Source organism: Drosophila tropicalis, unplaced genomic scaffold (assembly GCF_018151085.1).
Source record: "Drosophila tropicalis isolate 14030-0801.00 unplaced genomic scaffold, ASM1815108v1 contig_859, whole genome shotgun sequence".
Lineage (NCBI taxonomy): Eukaryota > Metazoa > Arthropoda > Insecta > Diptera > Drosophilidae > Drosophila > Drosophila tropicalis.
The window spans coordinates 6,491,819-6,516,369 of NW_027173353.1; the positions used below are offsets into that span (position 1 = coordinate 6,491,819).

The 24,551-nt window shown below is 35.6% G+C and overlaps 1 protein-coding gene and 1 long non-coding RNA gene across 5 annotated transcripts in view; one reads left to right on the forward strand and one right to left on the reverse strand.

The window, feature by feature from the left end:
- Positions 1 to 359: 359 nt before the first annotated feature.
- LOC137582746 (uncharacterized) overlaps positions 360 to 24,551 on the reverse strand; it is a 35,679-nt gene continuing 11,487 nt past the window's right edge. Inside the window, exons 2-3 of one of the 2 annotated variants that reach the window (XM_068297403.1) lie at positions 5,485 to 5,670; positions 360 to 5,419 (exon numbers count right to left, since the gene is read on the reverse strand). In XM_068297403.1, coding sequence (XP_068153504.1) covers positions 2,234 to 4,654 — 2,421 coding nt within the window. In that variant the 5' untranslated portion in view covers positions 4,655 to 5,419; positions 5,485 to 5,670 and the 3' untranslated portion in view covers positions 360 to 2,233. Of the gene's footprint in view, positions 5,671 to 24,551 lie in introns of both variants that reach the window. The other variant, XM_068297402.1, reaches the window with a different exon arrangement.
- On the forward strand, positions 11,859 to 13,057 carry LOC137582747 (uncharacterized). Of its 3 annotated transcripts, none has more exons than XR_011033315.1 (5): positions 11,859 to 12,069; positions 12,196 to 12,251; positions 12,371 to 12,728; positions 12,802 to 12,898; positions 12,963 to 13,057. It is a non-coding gene; the product is annotated as an uncharacterized lncRNA (long non-coding RNA). The 3 variants fall into 3 exon arrangements; XR_011033314.1 differs by having other exon boundaries at positions 12,196 to 12,247; XR_011033313.1 differs by lacking the exon at positions 11,859 to 12,069 and having other exon boundaries at positions 12,086 to 12,251.

Here is a 24,551-nt window from a genome sequence, read left to right on the forward strand (position 1 = left end):
GTATTTTCATAGAATTAGAATACGTTTAGTTTACTGTATAAAATACTTACTCTTCATCGTGATGCCATACCTATAAATCCTTTTGATAACTCCTTGAACACATCTCGCCAAAAGTATATACCTACATATGTGCAGAAATCTCTTAACATTTTGTTTAACCGCACAAAACCAGCTTCATAGATTCACCCATACAAATGCATATATGTATGTGTGTATGTATGTATCTTGGAAGTTCTCTTTCCATTCCCCCTCCCAGAGAAGCAAAATTAAGAAGTCACCAGAATTGAAATGTTCTTTTAAGACACAAATTCTTTTATTTTTAAATAGCTTTTTTTTTTTTTTTTTTTTTTTTTTTTTTTTTTTGAGTTTTGTTTCTTTCTCTTTCTTTATATTTGAAGTTAGAAGTTTGTGGGGGTTTTTGTGATTTTTAGTTTCTGTATTTGTATTTTGGTGTTTGTTTTTTTTTTTTTTTTCTTTCATTAGGCTAATTTGTCACATAGAATTTGTTTGTGTTGTAACATTAAAATGTAATAGTAAAGCGAATGACAAGTTAAATTAATTGAAAAAATATCACTATATATACATATAAATATATATATATAACAGGTAGATATACATAAACTATTAATACATGCTCAAGTTATATAGTTAATGCTTAATGCAATTCGATATAACTAATACATAATCTTTCGTTTGTTCTTTTATACCTTTCATTTCTCTCTTTTCTTTTCGTTTTGCTCGACATCACAATAATTGGATTTTCTTTTTGTTTTTTCCTTTTTATCAGCACACACAATTTACACATCGAGATATATATATATACATATATAGTATCCAGATATATATACATATATATAATATAGTATATAAAATATAAATTTATTTAGAAATATTATTTTTTTTTTGTATAAATTCGAGGTTTGTTTTGTGTGTGTGTGTGTGTGTGTGTATGTGTGTGTATGTGTGTGTGTGTTTGTTGTGTTATGTCAGATAGACAAATGATAAGTGACTAAGGGTAGATTCAAGTTAGTGGTTAGGGGAGTCAACTTAAGTATGAACTATAAAGCTTTTACTGGCCAAGTCTAGAGTCAATTTTCTAGATATATCTTTAGAAAATACATCACAAAATCAAATTCAAATGCCAGGGCCATTAAAGAGACCAACGATTTATAAATTATACATGAGGTTTGACCTATAGCTGCTCCATATTTTTACCTCCCTCTCTCTCTCGCTCTCTCTCTCTCTCTGTATCATTTTCCTTCACGCTTTTCGTCTCTTTCTTTTAAATTAAAACTAATGAGGTATTTAACTGCACGCAATGCTTGAAATTCTAATGGACAGATACATAGATGAACAAAATGGAAAAAAAAAAAAAAAAAGCAAATTGACTTTAATGGTTCGTAGAAATAGAAACAGACATTCGCTCCCGTTCATTGAATCTAACTGACAGCAAATCATCATCTAATGGCAATTGCAATTGCATAGACCGAAACAAAAGTTTTCAATATGAAAACTAAGGGTTTGCAAAATAGCATAGTTTGAGAAGCACTAGGTGCCGAAATAGAAACTATACTCTATGGTTTGCGATTACCGCTACAACTAATATTACTAGTACTACTGCTACGACTACTACTAATGGATACAGATACACTTGCATCTGTCTCTGTATTCATATGCTTTGCACATTTACTTAAATAACTTATGAATGTTTAGCATTTCTTTTACATTTTGTTTTTTTTATGTTTAGCCAGAATGTTTCATGTGTTTTTTGTTTGTTGTATTTGTTTTTTTTGGAGTTAAAGCTTTTCGTGTTTAAAATTAGAAATAAATTAGAGTTAGTTAATTTAGTGTTCTGTCTTTAAAATGTATGTATCTCTCTCTATATATGTTTCATATGCTTTGTTTTGTTATTAGGTACTCAAATTGGCTTGGTTGGTTCCAGTTGGTTTCAAGTTTACAGTTTTTGATATTTGTTACATTTGTAATTTGACTTATTAGATTAACATTATGTGTAGGTACTTTTTGTTCAGTGGTTCTCAAACTTGTAGTTTGACAAACACTTGCTTTTCCTTAGTTTGTTTTGTATGTGTGTGTGTGTGTTTTTTTGTTTTTGGCATGAGAAGCTTCTAGGACAGCAATAAGAACTTACTTAATTTATACAATACTGTTTTTTTTATAGAATTCTTCAGCAAGCTAATTAAAAGAAGCATTTTAGGTATGCTCATTCGTTTACTTAGACCTCTGTGGGTAGACCCTGGGCGCAGCTGGACTGCAATTTCTTTGATCCCCGAAAGAACATATCAAAGAGTCCAAGACTGCGTTTCGTCTGGTACTTGGGTATGCTGCTGGTATCGATGGGTATATGTTCGACTATGGTGATGCCACGTTGAAGTTTTGGACGTGCCGCTCTTACCGGCTGCTGCGGCGGTGGAGATGGCGGTGGCTCGTCTGCCTCACCTGACGATGATTTGACTGTGGCCCCAAAATTAATGATGGTGCTGCAGCTACTGTTGGGCCTTAGGGTGAGCATCGTGTGCACCGGGGCTGGCTGACATTGGCTTACCAGAGAGCTCTGTGGCGTGAGATAGCGACAACTGTTGCTGCTGTATTGCGATAATTTGCTGCTATTCCTTTGCAACTGAGATGCTGCTGTGCCAGTTCCTCCGCCACTGTTGCCGTTTGTCTTCACACTGCTGCTGCAGTGTCGCTGAAGGCTTCCGGACGATTCCAGGCCAAAGAGACGCTTGACGCCGCGACGAACACGCTTGTTGCGGTAGGCAAATATGAATGGCGAACTGAGATTGGCCAGCAGAATCATGAATATGGCCAATTGGGTTGAGCCACTGAAATTGGCAGCCATTAGCCGGGACTGCAGCAATACTAACAGTCCAAACGGCAGGTAGGAGACCACAAACATAACCACCACCAAAATACTAATGCGGGCTGCACGTGATTCCTCGCGGTATTTGAACAATGAACTTGCATTACTCAGGCGATGACGCAGTGAGCTCATATAGCTGAGAGCCTTGGGCGAGGCATGAATGGCGGGAATTTGCAGTTGCTGCTGCTGCTGCTGCTGTTGCTGACGTGGGGAACTAAAATGAGGATGTTGCTGACGTTGGTTTTGATGCTGATTTTGTTGATGCTGCTGCTGTTGATGTTGCTGCTGCTGATGCTGGGCATGTCCCAGCAAATTCGGGGACCCGCATTCCTCGCTCATAGAATCCTCACGCATCTCAGTGAACTTATGCAGATTTGGTGAGCTGTGCACTTGCCTAATGCCCTGCAGGCGATTCGTTTCGCGCAAATCCTGCGATGATGTACCCAGCAATGGCAATTGGCGAGCGGAATAGTTTCGCTTTATCTCACCGCTGGCTGTCTGCAGTGTTAGCAAAATATTTTGATTGCGATCGGATAGCGAATGTTCGTGCTCTAAGACCGGCGGCATTAGTTGAATTGCATCGGCCGATGCCTCAGAGCCGCCATCATCGGAAATTGTGGGCAATAAAACTTTAGCGGCCGAATCACGACGCAGACAACTTGGCGAGCTCCGCTGCATATTCCTCTGATCAATTTGCATTTGAAGACCACCACTACCGCTGCCGCCGCCATGCGAACTGGCCGAGGATATGGAATGACGATGCACACACAGGCTATTGGAATATTGATTGCCATGTGCTGCCTGATGACCACCACTGCCACCGCCAGTTAGATTCAGGGCACTCTGCAGCAGGGGTGATGAGCCATTTTGACGCATACGCAATCCATTGCCACGAGCCTCACTGAAAATGCGCCAATACATGCCACAGACAAAGCCAAATGGCAGCAATATGATCACTATAAAATAGATGCAGGCATAGACGACACCAAAAATGCTATTCGTGCTCGTGATGTTGAAGTAGGTTGCCGCCAAAAGTCTCTGTTTGCTTAGCAAAGAATCCGCCTCAAAGTCCAACACACGAAACGCGGAGAGGGCGCCAAATAATATACCCACAGCCCAGGTTAAAGCGATGAATATCCAAGTTTTCAATCCTGAAATGCGAGTATGATAGCGCAAGGGATCGGTCACAGCACACCAGGTATCACCCACCACCAGAAGCACAGCTAGAGCTCCCAAAGCTGCTGTCATGTCAATGGACCAGCAACGCAATTGCACAGGGGGCACTAGAATCTCTGGTTCAACAGTCTCACTTAGATTATTATCCTCCTCTTGGGTCTCCATTTCGGTGATGACAATGCCGCCATCGCCATGCTCGTCGATGGTCAGCTTGCGGCAAGAGTTGCCTTTGCATTTGAATAATGTTTCAATGGTTTCATTGGCGCTATTGTTCTTCTGCACCAGAATGCCATCTTGTTCGACAATGTGACCATGTCGACGCACTGTGACCTGATGATTACCCGGCTTGGAGTATATCTCAATGGTCTCGGTATCGAGCCCAATGCCCGATGATTCAGCATTTAGAGTCTTAACGCCACTCAGAAAGAGAGTCGGCGCCAAGATGCAGCAACCAATTAGATTGATGGCCAGCAAATTGATGGTAAAACGATTTGCAGTGGTACGTAGACCCGGTGTGATCCAGAAAGCACATAGGGCCAGCAAATTGATGAGAAACGAGATGAGCAGCAGGGCCAATATAAGAAAATCTATGGCCATTTCTTTATAATATTTCTTTCGATAACACGCACATCACTATACAGTTTGAGAGTCTCACATGGGACACATTAAGATTTCACTTCTCTTCTCTTACAACATTTATATCCAATTCTGTGGTTTTATTTTTCTTTTTCTTGTGTTTGGTTTGTTTCTTGCGAACGCTTGCTAATTTACACGTGAAGTTCGTCGTCGTTTGATTTCTTGTTTATTTTCTTTATTTATTTTGTGGAGTTTGTACAGAGTTTCTCAAAAAAAAAAACATGATATATATGCAGTTTCTTTTTCTTTCTTTGTTTTTCCTCCGAATGTTTATTTTGTTTTTTAAATTGTTTGGTTTTTTATAGTTTTTGTTTTTTTTTCTTATTTTTTAGTTTGTTGTATTTCTCGCGTCCCGCTAACAACTCAACGAGCACGATCTTCACAACGAAGCGTTCCAAGCACAACTGTCGTATACGCTGGCCGAGACTCGCCCTCAAATATAAGCGAGAGCAACCAGTTGCTGATGTTGCCGTTGTCGTTGTCGCGGTTTCTGTTGCCGTTGCGAGAGTGCGAGCAATCTGAGCATGGTGAGAGCGCTGAGAGCAATGGAGAGCATTAATAAATGTATCTGAGATTTGTAGTTCCCACGCTCCGACTTTGAATTTTGTTGTATTATGTTTTTCTTATGCTTTGTTGCAAGCAACTTTATGTTGCTTCTTTATCAGAGTTGCTGCTGCTGCTGCTGCTTCTACTGTTTTTGCTGTTGTAGCTGTTGCTTCTGTTGTCCTAGTTCAGTGCAAAAAAAAAAATTATACAATATTTTTGCTTCACTCTTGCTCCGATTTGATTACATCATAATGTTGCTACTGCTGTTGCCGCTGTTTCAATTTTCCAAGCTTCATTTTCTTTAGTCTGGTTCTCTCTACCTGCAATGGCCACGCTCTATTTTTCTTGTGGCCATAAAAATTGCATTTTTATTCCTCGTCCATATAAAATAAACAATTTTCTGTATGTACGGCCAGCTGATGAAATTCACACTGTGTGGTAAAATGAAAAAAAGAAAGATAAGATTTGTTATTGTTGCTGTTTTGATGGTGAAATTAAATACAAATAAATAATGGGAATTCAATCTTTTAGCTGGACCATTACACATGACTCAGTAATTGAATTGGCGGCAGGCTTTTCTTTTTCTGGTTTATCCATAAGCATATAAATATATATATCAACACTTTCTTATCAGCTGATAAGCCGAATTAGCCAATAGCCAGTGGTCTGTCCTAACTATTGTAGCTGAACAGATTGCCTTATAACAATCTGCACGCAAAGTTCACATGTAACTCGCCACGCACTTGAAGCACGCCCCTTTAGAATCAGACAGAGAAGATACAAACACACTACTCAATGGGTAACGAACAGCTGATCAGGCGCTTACAGCATGACTAGATATGAGCTCATAGCCATTTGGAATAGTTTGCCAAATTATATGAGTTGTCTGACTTTTGACTTACAACAAGATCAACGCGCGTCGACATCGTCATGATCGCCATTATCCCAATCATCATTTAGAGAGCATTGAACACGCGAGAGGCGTCTGGAGAAAAAAAATGAATAAATAAATCAACAAAAAGTTGTCTTGACTCACTTGTACCCTCACCATACAAAGTATTCAAATTTGTCAAAGCAGAGAGTAACAAAACAATCTTTTTATTAAGTTTAATATTCCAAAGTATAACAATAGAAACCAATTAAGCAACAGGTTTTTAAGAAAATCTATCCGAAAATTTCATCAACCTCTTTAATGGTTAAACATTTTCATTTATAGATAAATTATTATTTAGTTAATCTTGTTATAAGGAAACTAAGACTTGAATTGTCTAACCCTATTTTTGTATTTTTGGTAAGAGTATAGACACTTCGGTCCAACTCCCATTGACCTGCATATACTTCAGTATTGCCAATGTAGCTCAGTTTGCTTGCCCTAGTTAAATGTCTATATATAACAATCGGGTCTATAAATGAACTTAATCAAAATACCGTAATATGAAAGATCATTTCTGTTGCCAAAAAATATAAATATTTTGTTCTTTAATGCTTTCGATAACAAACAAGTTTAAAATGGTTTCTTAATTTAGCTCCATTCGACGATCGCATGTGTCAATATTTAAATAGAGACTAAACTCGTATTTGTTTTAAGAGTATTTAAAGAAAGATTTAGGCATTATTATCTATGCATGACGAGATAATATACAATGTATGCCAAATTTAAGGGGTGTGACTTTCACTGGTTTGCCCGCCCGTTTGTCTACTTTAATATGCAAAACTGAAGGCAAGCAATCGGATGACAACAAATCTTATCTCGGCGATTGCCTTAAAAATCTAAATCTCAATTGTGTTTTTCACATCTTATCAGTTAGTCAGGGTCTAACACAGACATATGTATTAAATGTATATGTACACATTGATAGGTTGCACTTGATTAAATATTGTTGGAAATAATTTACGTGTTTCAATGAGGAAATCTACACAAGGAAAGTAAAAACTACTCTTACAAGAACATTCGGTTCCCTTAGCATAAACAATTCTTTTTTATGCTGGCAAAACGGATATGTATTTTTAGTATATATCAACGAATATGTTTATCCAACTGGTAGAGCGTGATTTTATTTTTTGTTCTAACCTTTACTCGGAGAATAAGAGAATTCGCTCATTTGCATGAGTTGGCAAAAAAGCAGTTTCGATTCAAGCGAACGCATTCAGATAAACATATGAGTATGAGTAAACGGAATCTTTGGAACTGGGAGAGAGGAAAAATACCCGACTGAACAAAGTTCAATATAAGAACATAAATACAATAAAAAACAAATGTGAGCTAATGTTATTTTTGTTGTGATTGTTGCTTTTAATCGGCCATCTAGCGAGAGGCTCGTCTGGGAGTCACCAAGCACGTGATCTGGTTTTGAACCATCAATGTAAACAGCATGATGAAAAGTGATTCCCCAAAACAGAGCTTAAGACAAAGAAATGACACAACAACAACAACAGCAACAACATAGATTGCTAACCAGCCGGTTTTTTACATTGTGACGTCACTTCTTGACGCTCGCAAACTCCAAGTGAAATGATCACCAAAAATAAAGTCTTTGTTGCACCCCGAACAGAGTTCAGATTTTACTTGGCACTCACTTGTTGTTGGGCATGGACAAATTAATGCACTTTAATACTTATAAATCCATAAATAAATTTCATTTAAATGACATTTAACCCATATTTGTTATGCCCACCAAAAACGGGCGTAAATTCTCAACGAATCCGCCCTCCCAAATATGGTCAGACCCTGACAGAGCCAGAGTGGCATTAATGTATAAAGAATGTGTACGTATGTATTGTGTGTGTGTGTATGTGTGTGTGTGGGTATGTATATTGAAATACACGCCTTGATGTCCTTGAGATGGTAATGGTCAGCTTGGCAGACCGATAACACCTTGGTAATGATGATTTTTACAATTTTTTTGATACCCTTGCTAATGAGGCATATTCGTTTTGCCAACCAATTCACTACGTATGTAATTTAATCCTTTTTGGTCCTTAGTTAGGAAGTCTTGCACTATTTAGTCAAAAGTCAAATTACTTTTACATTATCCAACTATTTGTCCACTAAAGTGTATGAATAAACTACAAATGACCAAAAAAATATTAATTTTGTAAATGTATAGAAACTACGCAGTAATAACTATAACTATAATGCCAGTCTGGCCAAAATATGTATGTATGTTGATTGCCATTATCAAAATAATCAATGCGATTCCTATTTAAATAAAATTGTTTAATTGATTTTGTGATATTTACATTTCACACCATTGTCTAAACGCCCATGCATATTTGAACAACCTATTGATATCTATATAGAACACTTTTCCTTTTGTCAATACACACTGCACATGGACAGAAACACACATACACATACACAGACACACAGACACATACACATTGTATTTTGAAGTTTTAATTGAATTTTGAGCATTTTCCTTCTTTCTCCCATGTCACTTTACCCCTGTTAGAGCTTCTGCGTACTTATTCTGACTTCTTTGTTCTTTGATATTCTATTATTTAGTCGAGTCATCCCATACTGGTTGCAGTCAGATTGAAATTTACTTTACATCTGCATACAATTCGAGGTCGAAGATTACTCAAGCATTTGATGGTTAAGTATCTCCGTTACGTTACGGCATCTGGTTAACTAGTTTCTCAATGCTCAGACTAACTAAGATACATCACCCCCTCAATATCGTATCGAATTAACCACACGCGACTATTTGTTGATTTGATTGTTTAGCATTTGCATATTTAATTCATCTGGCTTTAGTTGTACATATTGGTTTGCAATATTTTTCCACTGTTCAATAGAGGGGAAAAAATGTAAGACAGAAAATAAAAATGGTATGGAAATACAACGTCACCAGACAGAGAATTGATGACAACCAGACGGCGACGACGACGACGACGACAATGATGTCGATGAGAATGATGATGATTTGTTATTGTGCCTGGCTATTGTTGTACTAGAAAGTTAACGAGTTAATGGAAAAGTTTACACTAGAACTAATAAACACTGGAAATAAAGTGAATGTTTATACACATAAACACCATACACTTACAGAACAAAAGTAAAGAACTTTTAAGATAAAACTCCATCTCATTTTTCTTTTACATCTATTCTTTAATGTTTTGCATTAATACTTTCACTAAACGACTTAATGATCCTTATTATTTCTTCATTTGTTGGTATCTTTGCTCTTGATTGGCTGACTTTTTCTCTGAGTGTTGGTCAACTGCAGGTGTAAGTTTCCACACTCTCAAACAATAAATTCAATTGTGTTCGCAGAACCGCAAGAGATGGAAAAACAATCATAAATAAATAAATGTAAATGTAATGTAATATATATGGAATTTCATGAATTTTAAAATGTACTACAATATTTCTCATTAAACGAGCAAAAAGTGATATGAAATACAAACTTCTGGTTAAAGTAGACCACAAACTGGACACACTTCGATGAGAAGCAGTCTCTGTTAATAAGTTGTGGCAATATTTGCCTTTTTTTTTCTTTTGCTTTAATAGCTTTGCTTTTTCCTTGGATGCCCATGGATAATATTGAACAAGTGATGGGGATTTTATTCAATTATAAGCGGATAAAAAGGGGGAAGCACCGCACACTATGGCCCACCAACATACCAGCATATCAATATAATGGTGAAAAGGAAAACTTTTTTTGCTACCCTGAACTAATTAAATTGGATTTATGTTAATGGACAGAGCAAACCCGAGCTTATTTCGTGATTGCCAATCTAAAAATGTTTCCATATATTACAGACAACTGTAATATTGCAATACATATATTCAGGTAATCTAATCAATACAGCAAAAAGTGTTACACGTAAGCCCTTGAGCACACTTATATTTGGTTGATTCGTCACACCAGTGACAGCGGGTTGGTGGAGGGGTTGCGACTTTAAAGGGGTGTGTCTCGAACTAAAAATCTTTAGGGCTGTCAATTAGCGAATGCTTTGAGCCTTAGAATATTATAAAACCGTCTATTTACTGGTCAGTCATACTCAAGTGTGAAATCAATTAACGCCCATTGTAGAGGAAGTTAAATCGTTTTTTTTTTTTTTGTACGAAATGTGCTAGATGAATATGCCTAATGGCCATATTATTTACCTGATACTCTATATGGGCCGAGACTATGTAGAGAGAGAGACAGCAAAGACTTCTCAACTTAGCTTAACTTATCCAAGTGAAATTTAATTCTATTTATCATAGACTGTTCTAAATATCGATGAATCAATATGAAGGGCTTAGGGGGTATCTTACCCTTGCAGGGTATCTCAATGGTCGGCCACCAAAATCCTATTTCCCTTTGTTTTGCTGATTCTCGGAAAAATGTTGTTCAAAACAATCATTAAAAATAAAAAATTAAGGGCGTTAATGAATAATCATGGAAAACGAAAACAAAATGAATGAATATTTTACAACATTTGAAAAACTTTAGTTGATTTAACCTTTGGGTAACTTTAGCATTTCATCGAGGTCATTTTATTTTGACCCAGATAAATTCAATACTTGTCAGCATTAATTAATTAACTAATTCTAGTTCCCTAACTCTACTGGCACGACAACGTAATTAGTTACTAAACTTAGTCACAACTGTGAAACTCGAAACTCCACACTGAGCTGCCTCCTCACCTTTTCCCTCAACATCTTCATCTTCATCTTCTTCCATAATAACATCTTCGTTAGGGTGTTAAAATATTACCAAAGGCATAAGACGAGTCCATCCACCCATCTATCGATTATTTAATGCAATTGATGATGGACGAGGGTCTTTTGGCATACGATAATTACATTATATTGTCTTACTATATGGTGTGCCCTTTTCATGCTCTTACTTTGATATTATGTAGTAGTATTTGAGACTCAAATTAATGCATATACCACCAGTTTTCTATATTGGTTACGAGTTCAATGCACTTGCCTTATGTTTCGGCACCAAGAAATGAGTAAAACAAAAATCAAGTTACAAAAGTATTCCTCGAAATGTTATCGCACAAAAAAAAATAGAGAGGGATATAGAAAGAAGAGGATAAAGTGAAAAAAAAAAAAAAAAACAGAGACATGTGTCCTGTCTCTCAGGGGGAACTTAATTGAATTGCTCAAAGTTGAATCAAGAGCAAACGGCTTGTCAGTTTTGTTTGTCTTATCATGACCCAAATTTTTCTTAGCCAAGGCAAGGTCAATAAACAAAATGAAACTAAATGAAAAACTATGCCTAATTTTCACAAAAATTTTAGTTTCTTTCTTGTCTATTCATTTCTATTGACTCGGCCTCTTTTCCTCATTTCCCCAGTGACAGATAGAACGGAAAAATGCATTTATTTTTAGCTGGACAACATGCAAACTGACCTACATCTGCTTTGTCATAATTTATCGAATTTTGTGTTTGAAAATTCTGCCTACCTACAACATTTTTTCTCAAATATTTGTTTGACCTTAGCCTTAGGACCCAGAGTCAGTCGTCATTACAATCATGTCTGTCAAAAATTTACACAGAACATAAACATTTTTCATAATGCAGAAATTAAGAAAAGTTATTGAATATTAAATATAAATTCCAATATCATCGATGTGTATAAGGAAACTGTCTACAATACATTAAACTGTCAGAAAGTCAATTTGAAAAACGTCCTTGCCTTATGCCACATAGCGGCAATTCACCTTTGGCGCTACAGATAAGATCCAGAATTTTCAGCGTGGGCACGTGGCTGGGGCCGATGGGTTAATCATATTCACGAAATAAATATGATAGATAAGAAATATTTTACTCTGATTGATGGCTTCTGGAGTGGGGGGGGGGCAAGAAAAGATAAAACCTCCCTGGGTAAGCTTAAGAAAATTCAATCAAATTTCAAAATTGATCGAATCGATGAAACCTTGAACTGTCGAATGAAATGCCTATAATATTTTGACCTCTCTCACAAACTGATTTCAAAATCTTGAAATTTAGATGGACTTCGATCATGTAAATTTACAGAAAATATCTCTCCAACAAGAAAAGAGTGAGTAAGTTATTATGATTTCAGGTTATATACACCTAAAACTTGCGATTTCATTATTTATCTTTAAGATACATAAATTTCATGCTCTTACTTTTCGTTATCTTCTCCGTGCTATTTGTTTAGATTTCCACTGACAATGAACGAACGATTTTGGTGTACATGAATGGGAGGTGTGAGCTGGGAGTCTGTAGATACAATTTGAATTTCGTTTTCTTATCTAATGGCCTGAGCACTGAGTAAACCAATTTCACCATTTACTGCAAAGTCTTTATTATATCACTAAATAGATATTAATCTATACTGGCTTTCGGGTGATTTTCCGCCATATAACGACGGTAAATTAAAAATATGTGCTCATAACTCACAATTGAACCACAAACCCACAAAAAATAAAAAAATGAGAGTCACCCTGGCTTGTAGTTGAAATGCAACACGCATTCTTTGACTGATAACTGATAAAAGCTGCCCAACCACCCTCAATGTAAGCCATAAACGTTGACAGTCAAATTACTTTCGAATAGCATTAAATGTCTGCCTCTTTTTTTTTCGTCTAGATATTTATGATAAACATCGAGTCTTCTGCCCTGGACTTATCAGTCAAAGCGATAAGACTGAAAGACAGCAGAGATTATTTAGTTGTAACCGAGCTATGTATGTATATTTTGAACTTTAAACAAATATCTAAAAGTGTTTACTAACTACTCAACATTCTTAGGTGCTACCAGTTACTGTTAGAGGCTTTAAGAACAGGAAAACGGGGACTTTTTTCACGTTGGTTAGTTGTATGAGAAACCTATGCCCTTCAAATACCCACATAGGCACTCTCGGGGCTCTGCTGTCAACCGAATGACCTAGATGTCGAGACATAATCTCTTTGTCTTTATCTTTGCTTATCAACACAATGTGTGGGTAACTGTGAATAGGGGCTGGAATTTGTAGTCTAGGGTTGGTGGGCGTGTCGCTTATTAATTAAAATTCATAATTGTTGCACTTGAGTAAATCCCCTGAACCGAAAATTTCCATTAATTAAATGCCATTAACATATACATTTATGTTAAGTTAACCGTGTCGCTTCGTTTTATTGGCCTAAATACAATTGTTAAAGTTAACGCACATGCGGCACGCCACCGACTGGCCCCACCATACCATGCCCCCCGCCCAAGCAACCATTCTAGCTCAATTTAAACGGTGGGTCACAGCTGTTGCCAGTTGTGTATCTGACCACAATGGAGGCCTTTTGTGGCAACTTAAACTCGCCTTGTAAAACAGTTTAACAAAAAGTATCTTGTTTTTATTATATAGTTATAATAAACGCGCTCTTTGCGTCTGTGTGTGTGTCCGTGTGCAAGTGTGTGTGGATAAATTGCAGTTCGTTGAGGCTATTTATAAACGAACAAGAAATACAACAACACAATTCAACGAAAATACAACAAATTCAAACCAAAATCAAGGTCTTCAAGTGGCATAAATCTTTCATGGCATCAAGAAAATGTTTAAAATAAAAAACTTATTTAAATGTTGTTAAACACTTACTCTAACAACTAAGATTAGTTTTATGGGCTTCTTATTTACCTAAATATTTCTTTTCGCATTAAAGACAATTCAGTTTTAATATTTCCAGCATATTAATTATCTATGAGTTGGCAGAAGTAAACTGCAGATAGTATAAAGGTTAAATGACTTGCAGATTTTAATTATCTGTAATTCAAAGTGGATACATGACAATTTATTTTAAATGGAAATTTCTAGAAAAAAATTCAACCAAATTTTGCAATTGCCGATTAAAAGGTTAACTTCTAAACTAGTTATAGGTGCTAACTTGCCCATTTTGCGCAATGTTGTTGGTTGTTGCATTCGCAACTTTGTAACTACTTCCAGTGTAACTTTCAATCAACTCTATCATCATATCATAATCATAAACCTCGCACTCTCTGGCCAAGTTCATTGCACTGGATTCTAGTGGTCAATTTTGGCTTCGGATTGCTGGCGAAAATAATTACTGCGGTCATAAAATGCAATCGTGTAGAAAATTGCAAGGTTGCAGCAAGCAACAATGAAAACAAAATTGGAAAAAATCATAGACGCTTTAGTCATGAGCAATAACACACCGTTTATATTTTATATAGTAGATAGTATTTATTAGATACTCAGACGACGTTTCATAACGCCAAACTGTGTGCAAGCGTGGCTCCGGGGCAAACCTTTGACCCTTGACGTAGGTTGTCGTTTAACGACTGAATTCTTAAAGTACCCAATTAGTATCGATCGAAAGTCTATGTAGAGTTAGTCAATTATTGAGCCAATAAATGAATATATTCAAATTACAACTAATTCGTTATGGGTGCACCTACCGGAACTTCATTTTGATCACAAACTAAGAACCGGTTAGCTACATACTTAAGAAATTAGCACACCGTAAGTAGTAAGAGGTTAATTGGATTGCTTGATGCAGTGAACTGCACTAAGCAGTTGCAGTTTATTAAGGGATCTGGTTTTGTTGCAGTCGCTACACTGCCCTACCGCGGATTATATGCATACAAATGAAACCTGTTGTGTGGTTTTCATCTAAGACCCAGCAACATTTTTGCAATCAATCTTAGAATAAACAAAAATATGAATCCAAAAGTAAGTATTCAATGCCAAATTCACAAAGGGCGTTGTAGTTTGTGGCCATGATTTAAAATAATATTCTAATACTCCCTTGAACTTAGAATTAGTCTTAAATGTCTTAATAGATTTCAATTCTAATTAACTATAGCAATCAATGTCAAATCAATTTTCATACTCAGGTATTTTACCTAAACATTTGAAAACTAAACAAAACCAAGCAATCTTTTTTAGCAAAAGTTAAAATTCTATTAAATTTTGTTTCTATTTTGTATATAGTTGACCTTTCTACAATATTTCTGTTTAGATTTAAGATTTCTTGATTAATTATGTTCTGTGTTGGGTTTCGGTCCATCTTAAGCTGTTTTATACTTCTCCTGCTGCTCCACAAAACACTTGAAGGATCAATGGAAATGGAATATATAATAATAAACAATGGAAAAATAATCATTCAGTAGTATCGGATGAAATATGCCCTCAGATTGGCTCTGTTTACAAAGAACTTTGTACAGTTCTTTGGAACGTGCCAAGCAATCATACACAGGAATTTATATTTTTAATGAAAATTTAAAAAAAAAAGGAAAAAAAAAAAGTTGTGCAATGCAAATGTACAAAATTGAATATCAAATGACTTTTTTATTCCCCGAAATTATGGCAAAACAAAAAAATACAAGAAGAACAAGTGTTTGCCTTATGAAAAACAAATTAAAAACAATTCAATGATAAAGTTAACACCTTTTGAAGCCGCAGACAACAAAAACAAATTGCTTCGTTTTTTGTTTTTTTTGTTTGTCATTTTGTAAAACTCGTGTTTTTTTATGCTTAAGTCTCCTCCTTCTTCCTCCGGCATTCCCCGTACTCCACAGGTCAGGCATTTCAGTCAACTGACACTGGTTCGTGTCCAAAATGCGAGCAAGCGGCCAAAGTAATTTGAAAATCGATATGACATGAAGGGGAAAAACAGGGCCAACTGACGCTGCAAACCAACAAACAAGATCCGCATCCCAATACCCTCACAAACACACTCACACTCGCACAATGAAGACATTTAGTCGTCAATGTGATAGATGAGGGCAACTTTTGACTTTTTTTTCATTCCTTTTCTTGGCCACCACACAAAAGGTAAGTAATTGGCGCACATTTGGCAAACGCCCATACAGCAAATGATTAGAAAGTGGCCTGACCTAGGCCCGATAACGTCAGGAAATACTTGGCTGATAGCAAAACCACACACCCATCGCTAAACAAAATGTCTTTAAACGTGAGTAAACTTTTCTTGGCCTCTTTTTTTGTTATTTCTTTTCTGTTGGCAAAAGGCCAGAAAACGTATTGTATTTGCTCAGTATGAATGAATGAATGAACGAAAATTTGGTTTGTCTGTGTGCGTGTGTGAATGGAGAAGCAGGAAATCGGTATAGCCGACGCACAGCTTGAGTTAATAAGCAGATACCATGCGGCGTATGCGTAATTTTTAGTTTTCTTTAGATTAATGCTTAGAGAAACAAAACTTTAGTACCTGCTGCGTTTCTGTCTAGATATATATTTATTTATATCGAATACTACATAAATACGTACGAAAAAGATAACATGACTAAAATTAGAAGTGACATAGCAAATAAAGCTCAATTTTATGCAATATAATTAAAATGTTTTGTCGTTATTTAAATTAAAATGCATACACATATCTGATATGATTACACAATGACCTACTTCTGATAGAAATGCTTTGAACCAATATCGAAAGAAGTATGTATGCATGTGTTCAGTTTTTCATTAAGCAAACTTCTATGCTGTGCAAATAAATTTATCATATTTTACTTATACACATTTAGCCAATATGGGGACTTGGCTTCTTTTGTTTATCGAACAAACACATAACGTCACTGGCCACCCGCTTTTTGGATGAAAGGGGATATTGCTGGCACAGACATAGAGATGGATTTGGACATGGACATGGGTATGATTAGCAATTTCAAAAAGTTGACACTTAGCTGACGCATGACTTTGCTGTTGAATCTACATATGTACATACAATATTCATTTAGACAGTCTTGCAAAACTGTCCCCTATTTGTTTATACACTAAGACGTATTCTCTTTTCCTTTCTCTCTCTCTCTCTATCTCTGTTTCTATATATCTCTTCTGTTTTCAAAGGAATATTCAATACAGTTGCCTTGCCTGCATTCAACTGCATTATAGAAGTAGCTACAAAAGCTCTAAGCTGAATGAAATTTTTATTAGTATACACAAGTAAATGTTCTTATTTTGTTCGTTTTGCCAAAGCTTTGGCAAAGATTTATGACTGCAGCCATTGCCATCAAAATTTATTGGTATGAAAATAAACAATTTGAGCTCTCAAGTAAAAATAATACCAAGAGCTGCTAGCTGAAAGCAAAGAAAGAAGTGTTAAGTAGCTATAACTAAAGCTATATGCGGATACGATGGTTTAATGCTGTACTTGATGTTGTTGGTAGATCCATAGCACATGCTGGCAACCCCAACCCTCCCCCACTCTCCTCAGTTCCATTCAAGTGGCTTTGGTTTTATAGCACCTTGTGACGAACATTTGGCTAGGGCATTAATATATCATCATAAACAGTCCAGCTAGAAATATGAGCTATTTGCAAGTTTGCTATATATACACAAAATGTGCAGAACGGAGCGCAAAACAAAAAATGCAAGAAAATAAACAAAAGAAAGCCCTGCAGTCCGACATTTATTAAATGTAGAGATAATGACAACATTACTCACCCAGCTCGAATAATTTAATCAATGAAACTTTGATTTAGACAGTCATAAACTCTAATAATATACCCCTATATAAACGTTACGACAATTAACTGTTCGACTTTGTTTAACAATGATCTCAGCCCTGCAACTTGTACTCATGTGGGATTCATTAAACAGTTGTGAATTTATTTGCAATAAATATATAGAATAAAGTTTTTGTATTATCTACCAATATCTTGCAATACTCAAAACGTCCAAAGACTTAAATATTTACAACTTGGGAAATTCTATAGATCTTTAGATATTTTATAAAATACAAAGATTAAGAATTGGCGTCTGATTTTATCAATATATTGATAACTCTAATCGATTGATTAGAACATAAATTACATAATTTAAACGCAATCCATTCGGACTTGTTAAACATTTTTCCTTGGTTAGAGACTTAGCCAATTAACGCCTAAGGAATACCTAATTATGAAAGTCAAGTCCACAAAAGGACTGCCTATCAATAATGAGACTTGTTACACTTACTAACAAGTTCAAAGTATTTAAACCACTTGGCCTAAGGTAGTTCCACATGGCAACATCAGCCTGGCGGAAATAGACTACCGTCGACAATCTTGAGACAATGATATACTTGATGTATGCATTGGACATGTCTACACGTCTAATATTTATATATATATGTATATATAAAGATACTTATATTTCCAATGAGTCTCCAAAGCAGCCGACACTTTAACTAGAAACTCAACTCAATTCAACTCAAGCTAACTCAAGTTAAGCATCTTCCTGCAGATTGGGAGACGGGGACAATAAATAAACTCAAGTGCTTTGTGCCATCTCAAGGGGCCCGACATGAGAGCGAAATAATAATAGGGAAACAAAAATATATACATACATACATATGTGTATATGTGACCATAAATTGAGAGACCCATCAATCAGACGAATATTTATGAGGATCAAGGACCAACAGACTTGATTATTACATAAGAGTCCTAATCAAACGTTGCAATTTTGATTGCCTAACAACAATGAATGGAGAACAAAAATGGTTTTATATACCATTGCCTATAGCCAGCTGAAACGTCTGTCACGAGAATTTCATAAATTTTGACAGCCATAAAAGAAAAATATGTTGGTCAAAAATTCACGATGGATGGCGAGTGGGCGTCTGCATGAAATTTTGCACGTGTCGAGAAAATAACTATTATTTCCGCTGCTCACATAGACAGAAAGTGAATTGAAAAAATATGATAGAGAGGCAGAAAGAGTCCAAGAGGGGGAGGAGAGACTGCAAATTTTGATTGAAATTCGAGAGAAAAACATTGCCAACTGTTATTTCACGGATGAAGAAAGAAGAAAAGGAAATTTGCTCTTAATATGTATACCCTTTAAATTTAGTTGGGATGAAGTGACTCAAAAAGAGATGAAAGATATTAAAATGAAATTTGGCAAATACAAACCAATTCAAGTTAATTCTTCCCAAAAATCCTATAATTCAAAGTTCTCAACTATAATAGTTGCCGAAAATCACACAGTCTTTTAAGTCCTTTATCTTTATCTAACCTGCAATACATGTACAGTACCGATTCAGCTTGTGCTCTTAATTTTTGGGGTAGAAATCGATTGCAATTGTTGGCTTACCCAGTTTGTTTTCCAATTGCCTTTCCTTAACTTTGTTCAAAACTACCTTCAGTGACAATAATGTGGCCTTGGAATTGTCGGCATCGGGCAAGTCTTAGTATATGTAAAATAAACAGCAGACGAACAACAACAATTTAATATGCACAATCGGCTTTAAGGTTGATAGTAAAATGGAAATTTTACTTTTATTTCCTTGCAAAATGGTTGTGTCAATAAGGTAAGAAATTGCAAAAAAAAAAAAAAAAAAAAACACCTTCTATAATGGCAATAAATTCTAGTTGACAAAATCAAAGTCTTTAGGCATCTGCCCTCCGGTCGGCTCGGCTAATATACACATTTTGTCATTGACAGGTCAAAAGAGGTCCCACAAAAAAGGCTAGAAAGAAAATAAGTTTATAACAATGAAGTCATGGTCAGGAGTCTTGGGACATAAATCAATGAAAATGGGTTCCCAATCTTTTATACTTTTATACTTTTCTACCTTTTTTTTTTGCAATATATGTACACTCCAAAGAGATTTTGGCATCAAGTAGATGTGTTCCCTTTCTTTGGAATGGACAAAAGCTTGTGTGGTTTCTTGTTGGGGTTTCTACTATTGACACGAAGACAAGTGATTTCTTTAGCAATTTTCTGAGGTTGAGTAATACTTTGAGTTGGTTAGTGGATACCACATCAGCATACCATTAGCAAATTACATATATGTATTTCGAAAATTGATACATAATGTGTGAGGGAGTTTATTAAAGACGGAAATTCGATTCAAAATGAAAAGAAAGGATCTTCAATCAATGAAAGCTCTTTAAACTATACCTATTATTAATATTTTCTTATCCATAAACATTCTCCAACTTTTACATTTAGTCAGATGACACAATGAAAAGTATTCTTTTGACACTTGAAATTAAAGAAGTCTGGAGGCAATTCATTATCTAGCTACAACGGTCCTTCAACATTTCGTTACCTTTCTCATAATGAATGAACATTATGACAATGCAGAGAAACTGAAATTTGTTAATTGGCACAGACAATGCAAGGCAAATTAATTTTTTGAAAACAACCATGCCATGCCAAGAAACTGTCAGTTGGAAGATTCAAGCCAGAAGCCAATGGCAGCCTGTGGAAATATGTTGTCTTGTCTATTGTAGTTTGCTTATTGAGAGCAAAGTTCAAGGTTTGCTGTCACTTGTGAGAGGTCAAGTTATTTTGTCTATTCGTAATTATATAAGGGTAATGATAGATAAGGGTATTGAGAACCCATTTGATATAGTAAACTGCTTATGTTGATTGTCATTTCAACAGTTGGACCGCCCTGGCTACCCGTCGTTGCTTTTAAGCTGTGCGATAAGTTTCTTGACTTTACATTTTGTGAAAATAAACATGAACATTAAATATTTACAAAAGGCAAATTGTGAAGTGCGCATTTCTTTGAATCGACTCACACCTTATTTAGAATCATATCATGTATTATAAAATCCACATCTGAGAGACGATTTCTGGAAAGCAATACTTTATGAAATTGAAAACATCTCTTGGCCTTTTTACGTTTAGTTTCCTTTTGATTGACTGGCGGACTGAATGAGTGAATGTGTCTGAAATCAATTGAAGCAAAACGCCAAAGACGCAACATCGACAGTCAAAGTTCAAAAGTGCCACTCAACGCAATGGTGTCAGAACCTCAAACTCCCTAATTTCTTTTTCTTCAAGCAACTGAACCTCTCCTCCTGGGGGACTTGAAGCACTTGCCAAAATATTTTTCAGTGGCTTCGGTGCTTTGTATATGTAAGTGTGTGTGTTTGTGTGTGTTTTGTGCGAAATGAAGATTGACAGCTTAATGTATTTTCGCTTACAACGGCAACAGACAACCGACAACCGCCAAACGTCAACCACCAATCCGCCATCCGCCGGCTTTTTGTTGACTAATTTGCCGTCGGAACGCCATTATTTGAAGCACGCAAATTTCACATTTCTTTGCTTGGCCCTTAAGTGCAACAATTAGCAAATTAAATATCAACTTTTGCATAAGCTTCAACTGAAAACTTTTTGTATCTTCCGACCCCTTTCGAACCTTCCCATTTCGTCACATTCATTTCTTTTGCATTTCTCTGTCTCTGGCCAACATTGAAAGGCAATTAAAAACTACGTTAACCTCCAGGCAACTTTGGAAACTTTTCCAAGCATCTTCCTCAATTTGTGGGTATCCATTTCGTTTTTTATTTTTATATGTAAATCGAATTGCCAGGCGACAACATTTGAAACTTCTGTTTTGAATTTCAATTGTTATTGATTTACTCAATGACCTCATAAATTTCTTAAATAAATCAATTTATAGAATCTCACTTGTGTGAATTCTACAAATTTGTACACTTCTTCATTAGGTTTTTAAGCGATCACGCTTTATATACATGCCGTTCGAATAGTCTCAAAACTGTTAAAGTCACGCCAACTATACTCTATATGATGAGTTTTTTTGTTTTTTTTTTTTCAACTTTATGATACTGCAAATTGTATTCATACGCAAGAGTGAAATCATTTATATGTAGTATATATAAAAGTTCATCAGTTTTATGTTCTTTAATTAACAAATTATTCTCTTGATGAATTAGTCTTAGCAATTTGCTATAAAACAGTCACAAGATCTGCATTGAACCAGAAACAAAGTTTTTGATAACGAGTAAACTTGAAGACCAAATAACTATAGTTTTAGTCAGTATATACAACGAAAAAACTAAACGTGGTTAGATGGTAGGCTTATAATTTTTCATTACTCCATTATTTTATATCAAAAATGTATTCTATTTATTAGTAGTAGATAAAGAATTCCATCTTTATATTTGCTAAGAGCTTATTTAACTTTTAATAGCTTGCATAAGCAAATAATTATTAGTTAATCACATTGATTACACTTGCAATTGCAGTAGACTACTTCGACTTCAATTCATCTTAAGACCGAAATGTGGCCAACAAAACAGCCATAACATACAAATTGCTACGTATATCTTTGCGTACTTGATCCCAGCCTCTCTTTCGCTTTAGGCACTTAAAACGCAATCATCTAACAAGAAAAAAAAACAAACATAAAACCGTAGATATACAAAAACACACAGGCACACTTACTTGTTGCTCAGCCAGCTAGAGCTGATGAAATTTTAAGAGTCAATACACACAAACTCATTCGCAGACCCACATGCACAAATACACACGCACACATACATATACATACATACATACTCGTATAAAATCACCCACAAAATATACGAAAATTTTAATACAGCAGCAACCGGAGAGAAGCAAAGTTATAAAATGTGTGCGATACAGCTATAAAAAAAAAGGCAAAAAGCAAACACAGAGAAGGGGCTAAAGATGTTGGCCTGAAGGTGTTAATGGCCATCTAATAGCTAAACGTGAGCAGTGTCAAATCAAGCAAATAAATGAGGAAAAAAAATAAAAATGAGAGGGGATAAAAGAATAATCAAACAACAACCACAATCGCTCATCGATCACAATACTGAAGATAATGATGCTGATGATAATGACGCCGATGCTGCTGATGATGATGATAATGATGAGACTTAAGTTGGGCACGTGGCTGAACGAATTTAATACCCGATCCAGTGAAAGATGCTGCTTATGAAGGATTAAATTACCAAATGCTAAGCCCTTTGGCATTTTTTGATTTAGGTTAATGTCCTATGGTACTTTAACCTCAATGCAACTGATGTCCTTTTTTCTATCTATCTGCATCTCTGTTACACTCTGTTGTTTTGCTCTTTTCTCTCTCACTTGTTCTCACTCTTTGGTATGCACTATTTAGGTTAGTCGAACAAAACCATTGAAAGTACCACTTATCGGGCCAGCTTAGGCCACAAAAGGGATAAATTATCGATTGCCAATTGAATTATGTGGCCACATCTCATGACGCCTGGTAATGTCGACATTGATTGTATGTGCATGGATATCAATCATACGACACATTGCCCACCTAAAACCAGAAAAATGTACATTTCATTTCTGGTAGATTGATTGCCTGCAGTCAATTTTTTAAAAGCTTTTTCAAACAAAAAGGCAATTAATTCATTTTTGTTTTCTTTATTAATTTATTTACTATTACATTTCGTTTTTCCATTTCCATTTTCGTTTTCATTGTACATATATTTATATGCATTCACTCGCAAGCATTCAGACAATTTAATATAAATTTTTCCCCTTCTTATTTTCTCTGTTTATGCAACATCTCATCAGCGGATGTAGCAGAAAATATCAGGCGATCCGCTTTTCGCCTAGTATTATTATTCATATAAAATTATTGTTATTATTGCTGTTTGCCTCTGGCGGTTCAATAAACTTTTCAAAATAAAATTATATATAGCTAAATGGATTGCATCTCATTCTTGTAGTCGTGTAATTGTGATTGTAAGTGCGCCTGAGCTAGGGAGAAGGGCAAAGAAGTGCATTGGCTTTTTGGGTTGAATTTCGAGTTGAAGGGCGCAAAACAAAATTTTTCTTTTCTTGCTTGTTGTCTAGGCCAGAAGTAGATATAAGGACATTCAAGTGAGCTCAAGGTGCAGCATATTGAGTAAATCGTTATGAGGGAAAATAAAACCAAATAACACCGAAAAGTAGCACATATCACTTTAATACCATCGAAATTATAAGTGGATTATCTTGGAGTACAATATTTCTTTCTCTTAAGTACTTGAATCTTCCATAAATAGCATAAGATGCAATATTCTATCTTAAATTGTCTCAAGCTTCCTACTAACTTTACTCGTGTGGCTAAACCAGTCGATATTAAGGGCACGGTTTAATCTTAGTTTAAGTATAGAATATTGAAAAGAAAGGCTGAAATATATGGGTCTGGAATCGTAGTAAGCGATGACTTTAGTAACCACATTCCAGTTGGATGAATATACATAAAAATGGGTTAAATGTTTTTGAAATCAACGATACACAAAATTTCTCCCACCAAGCAATCAATCAAAACCATTAATTTTGTGTTTTTTTTTTTTTTTTTTGTACAGTTGCCAACAAGAAGTTCTGACACCTTTCTATACGTTGGGCTTTATATTCAAGGTGAAATCGGGGTGTCGGCTAATGCCCCAATATTTAAATCTGCAGCCACGCGTCAAAGTTTACCTTTGCCATAAAATGCCGCATGAAATTTCGCACAAAATATAATTTAACATGTGATTGCGGGTGCCGGCTGTTGTTGTTGTTATTATTATTGTTGGTATTTTGATATTTGTTGATAATACGTTGTCGATATTAGCTCGATAAATATTCATAAAGGCCAACCAAAAAAAAAAAAAAAACAAGC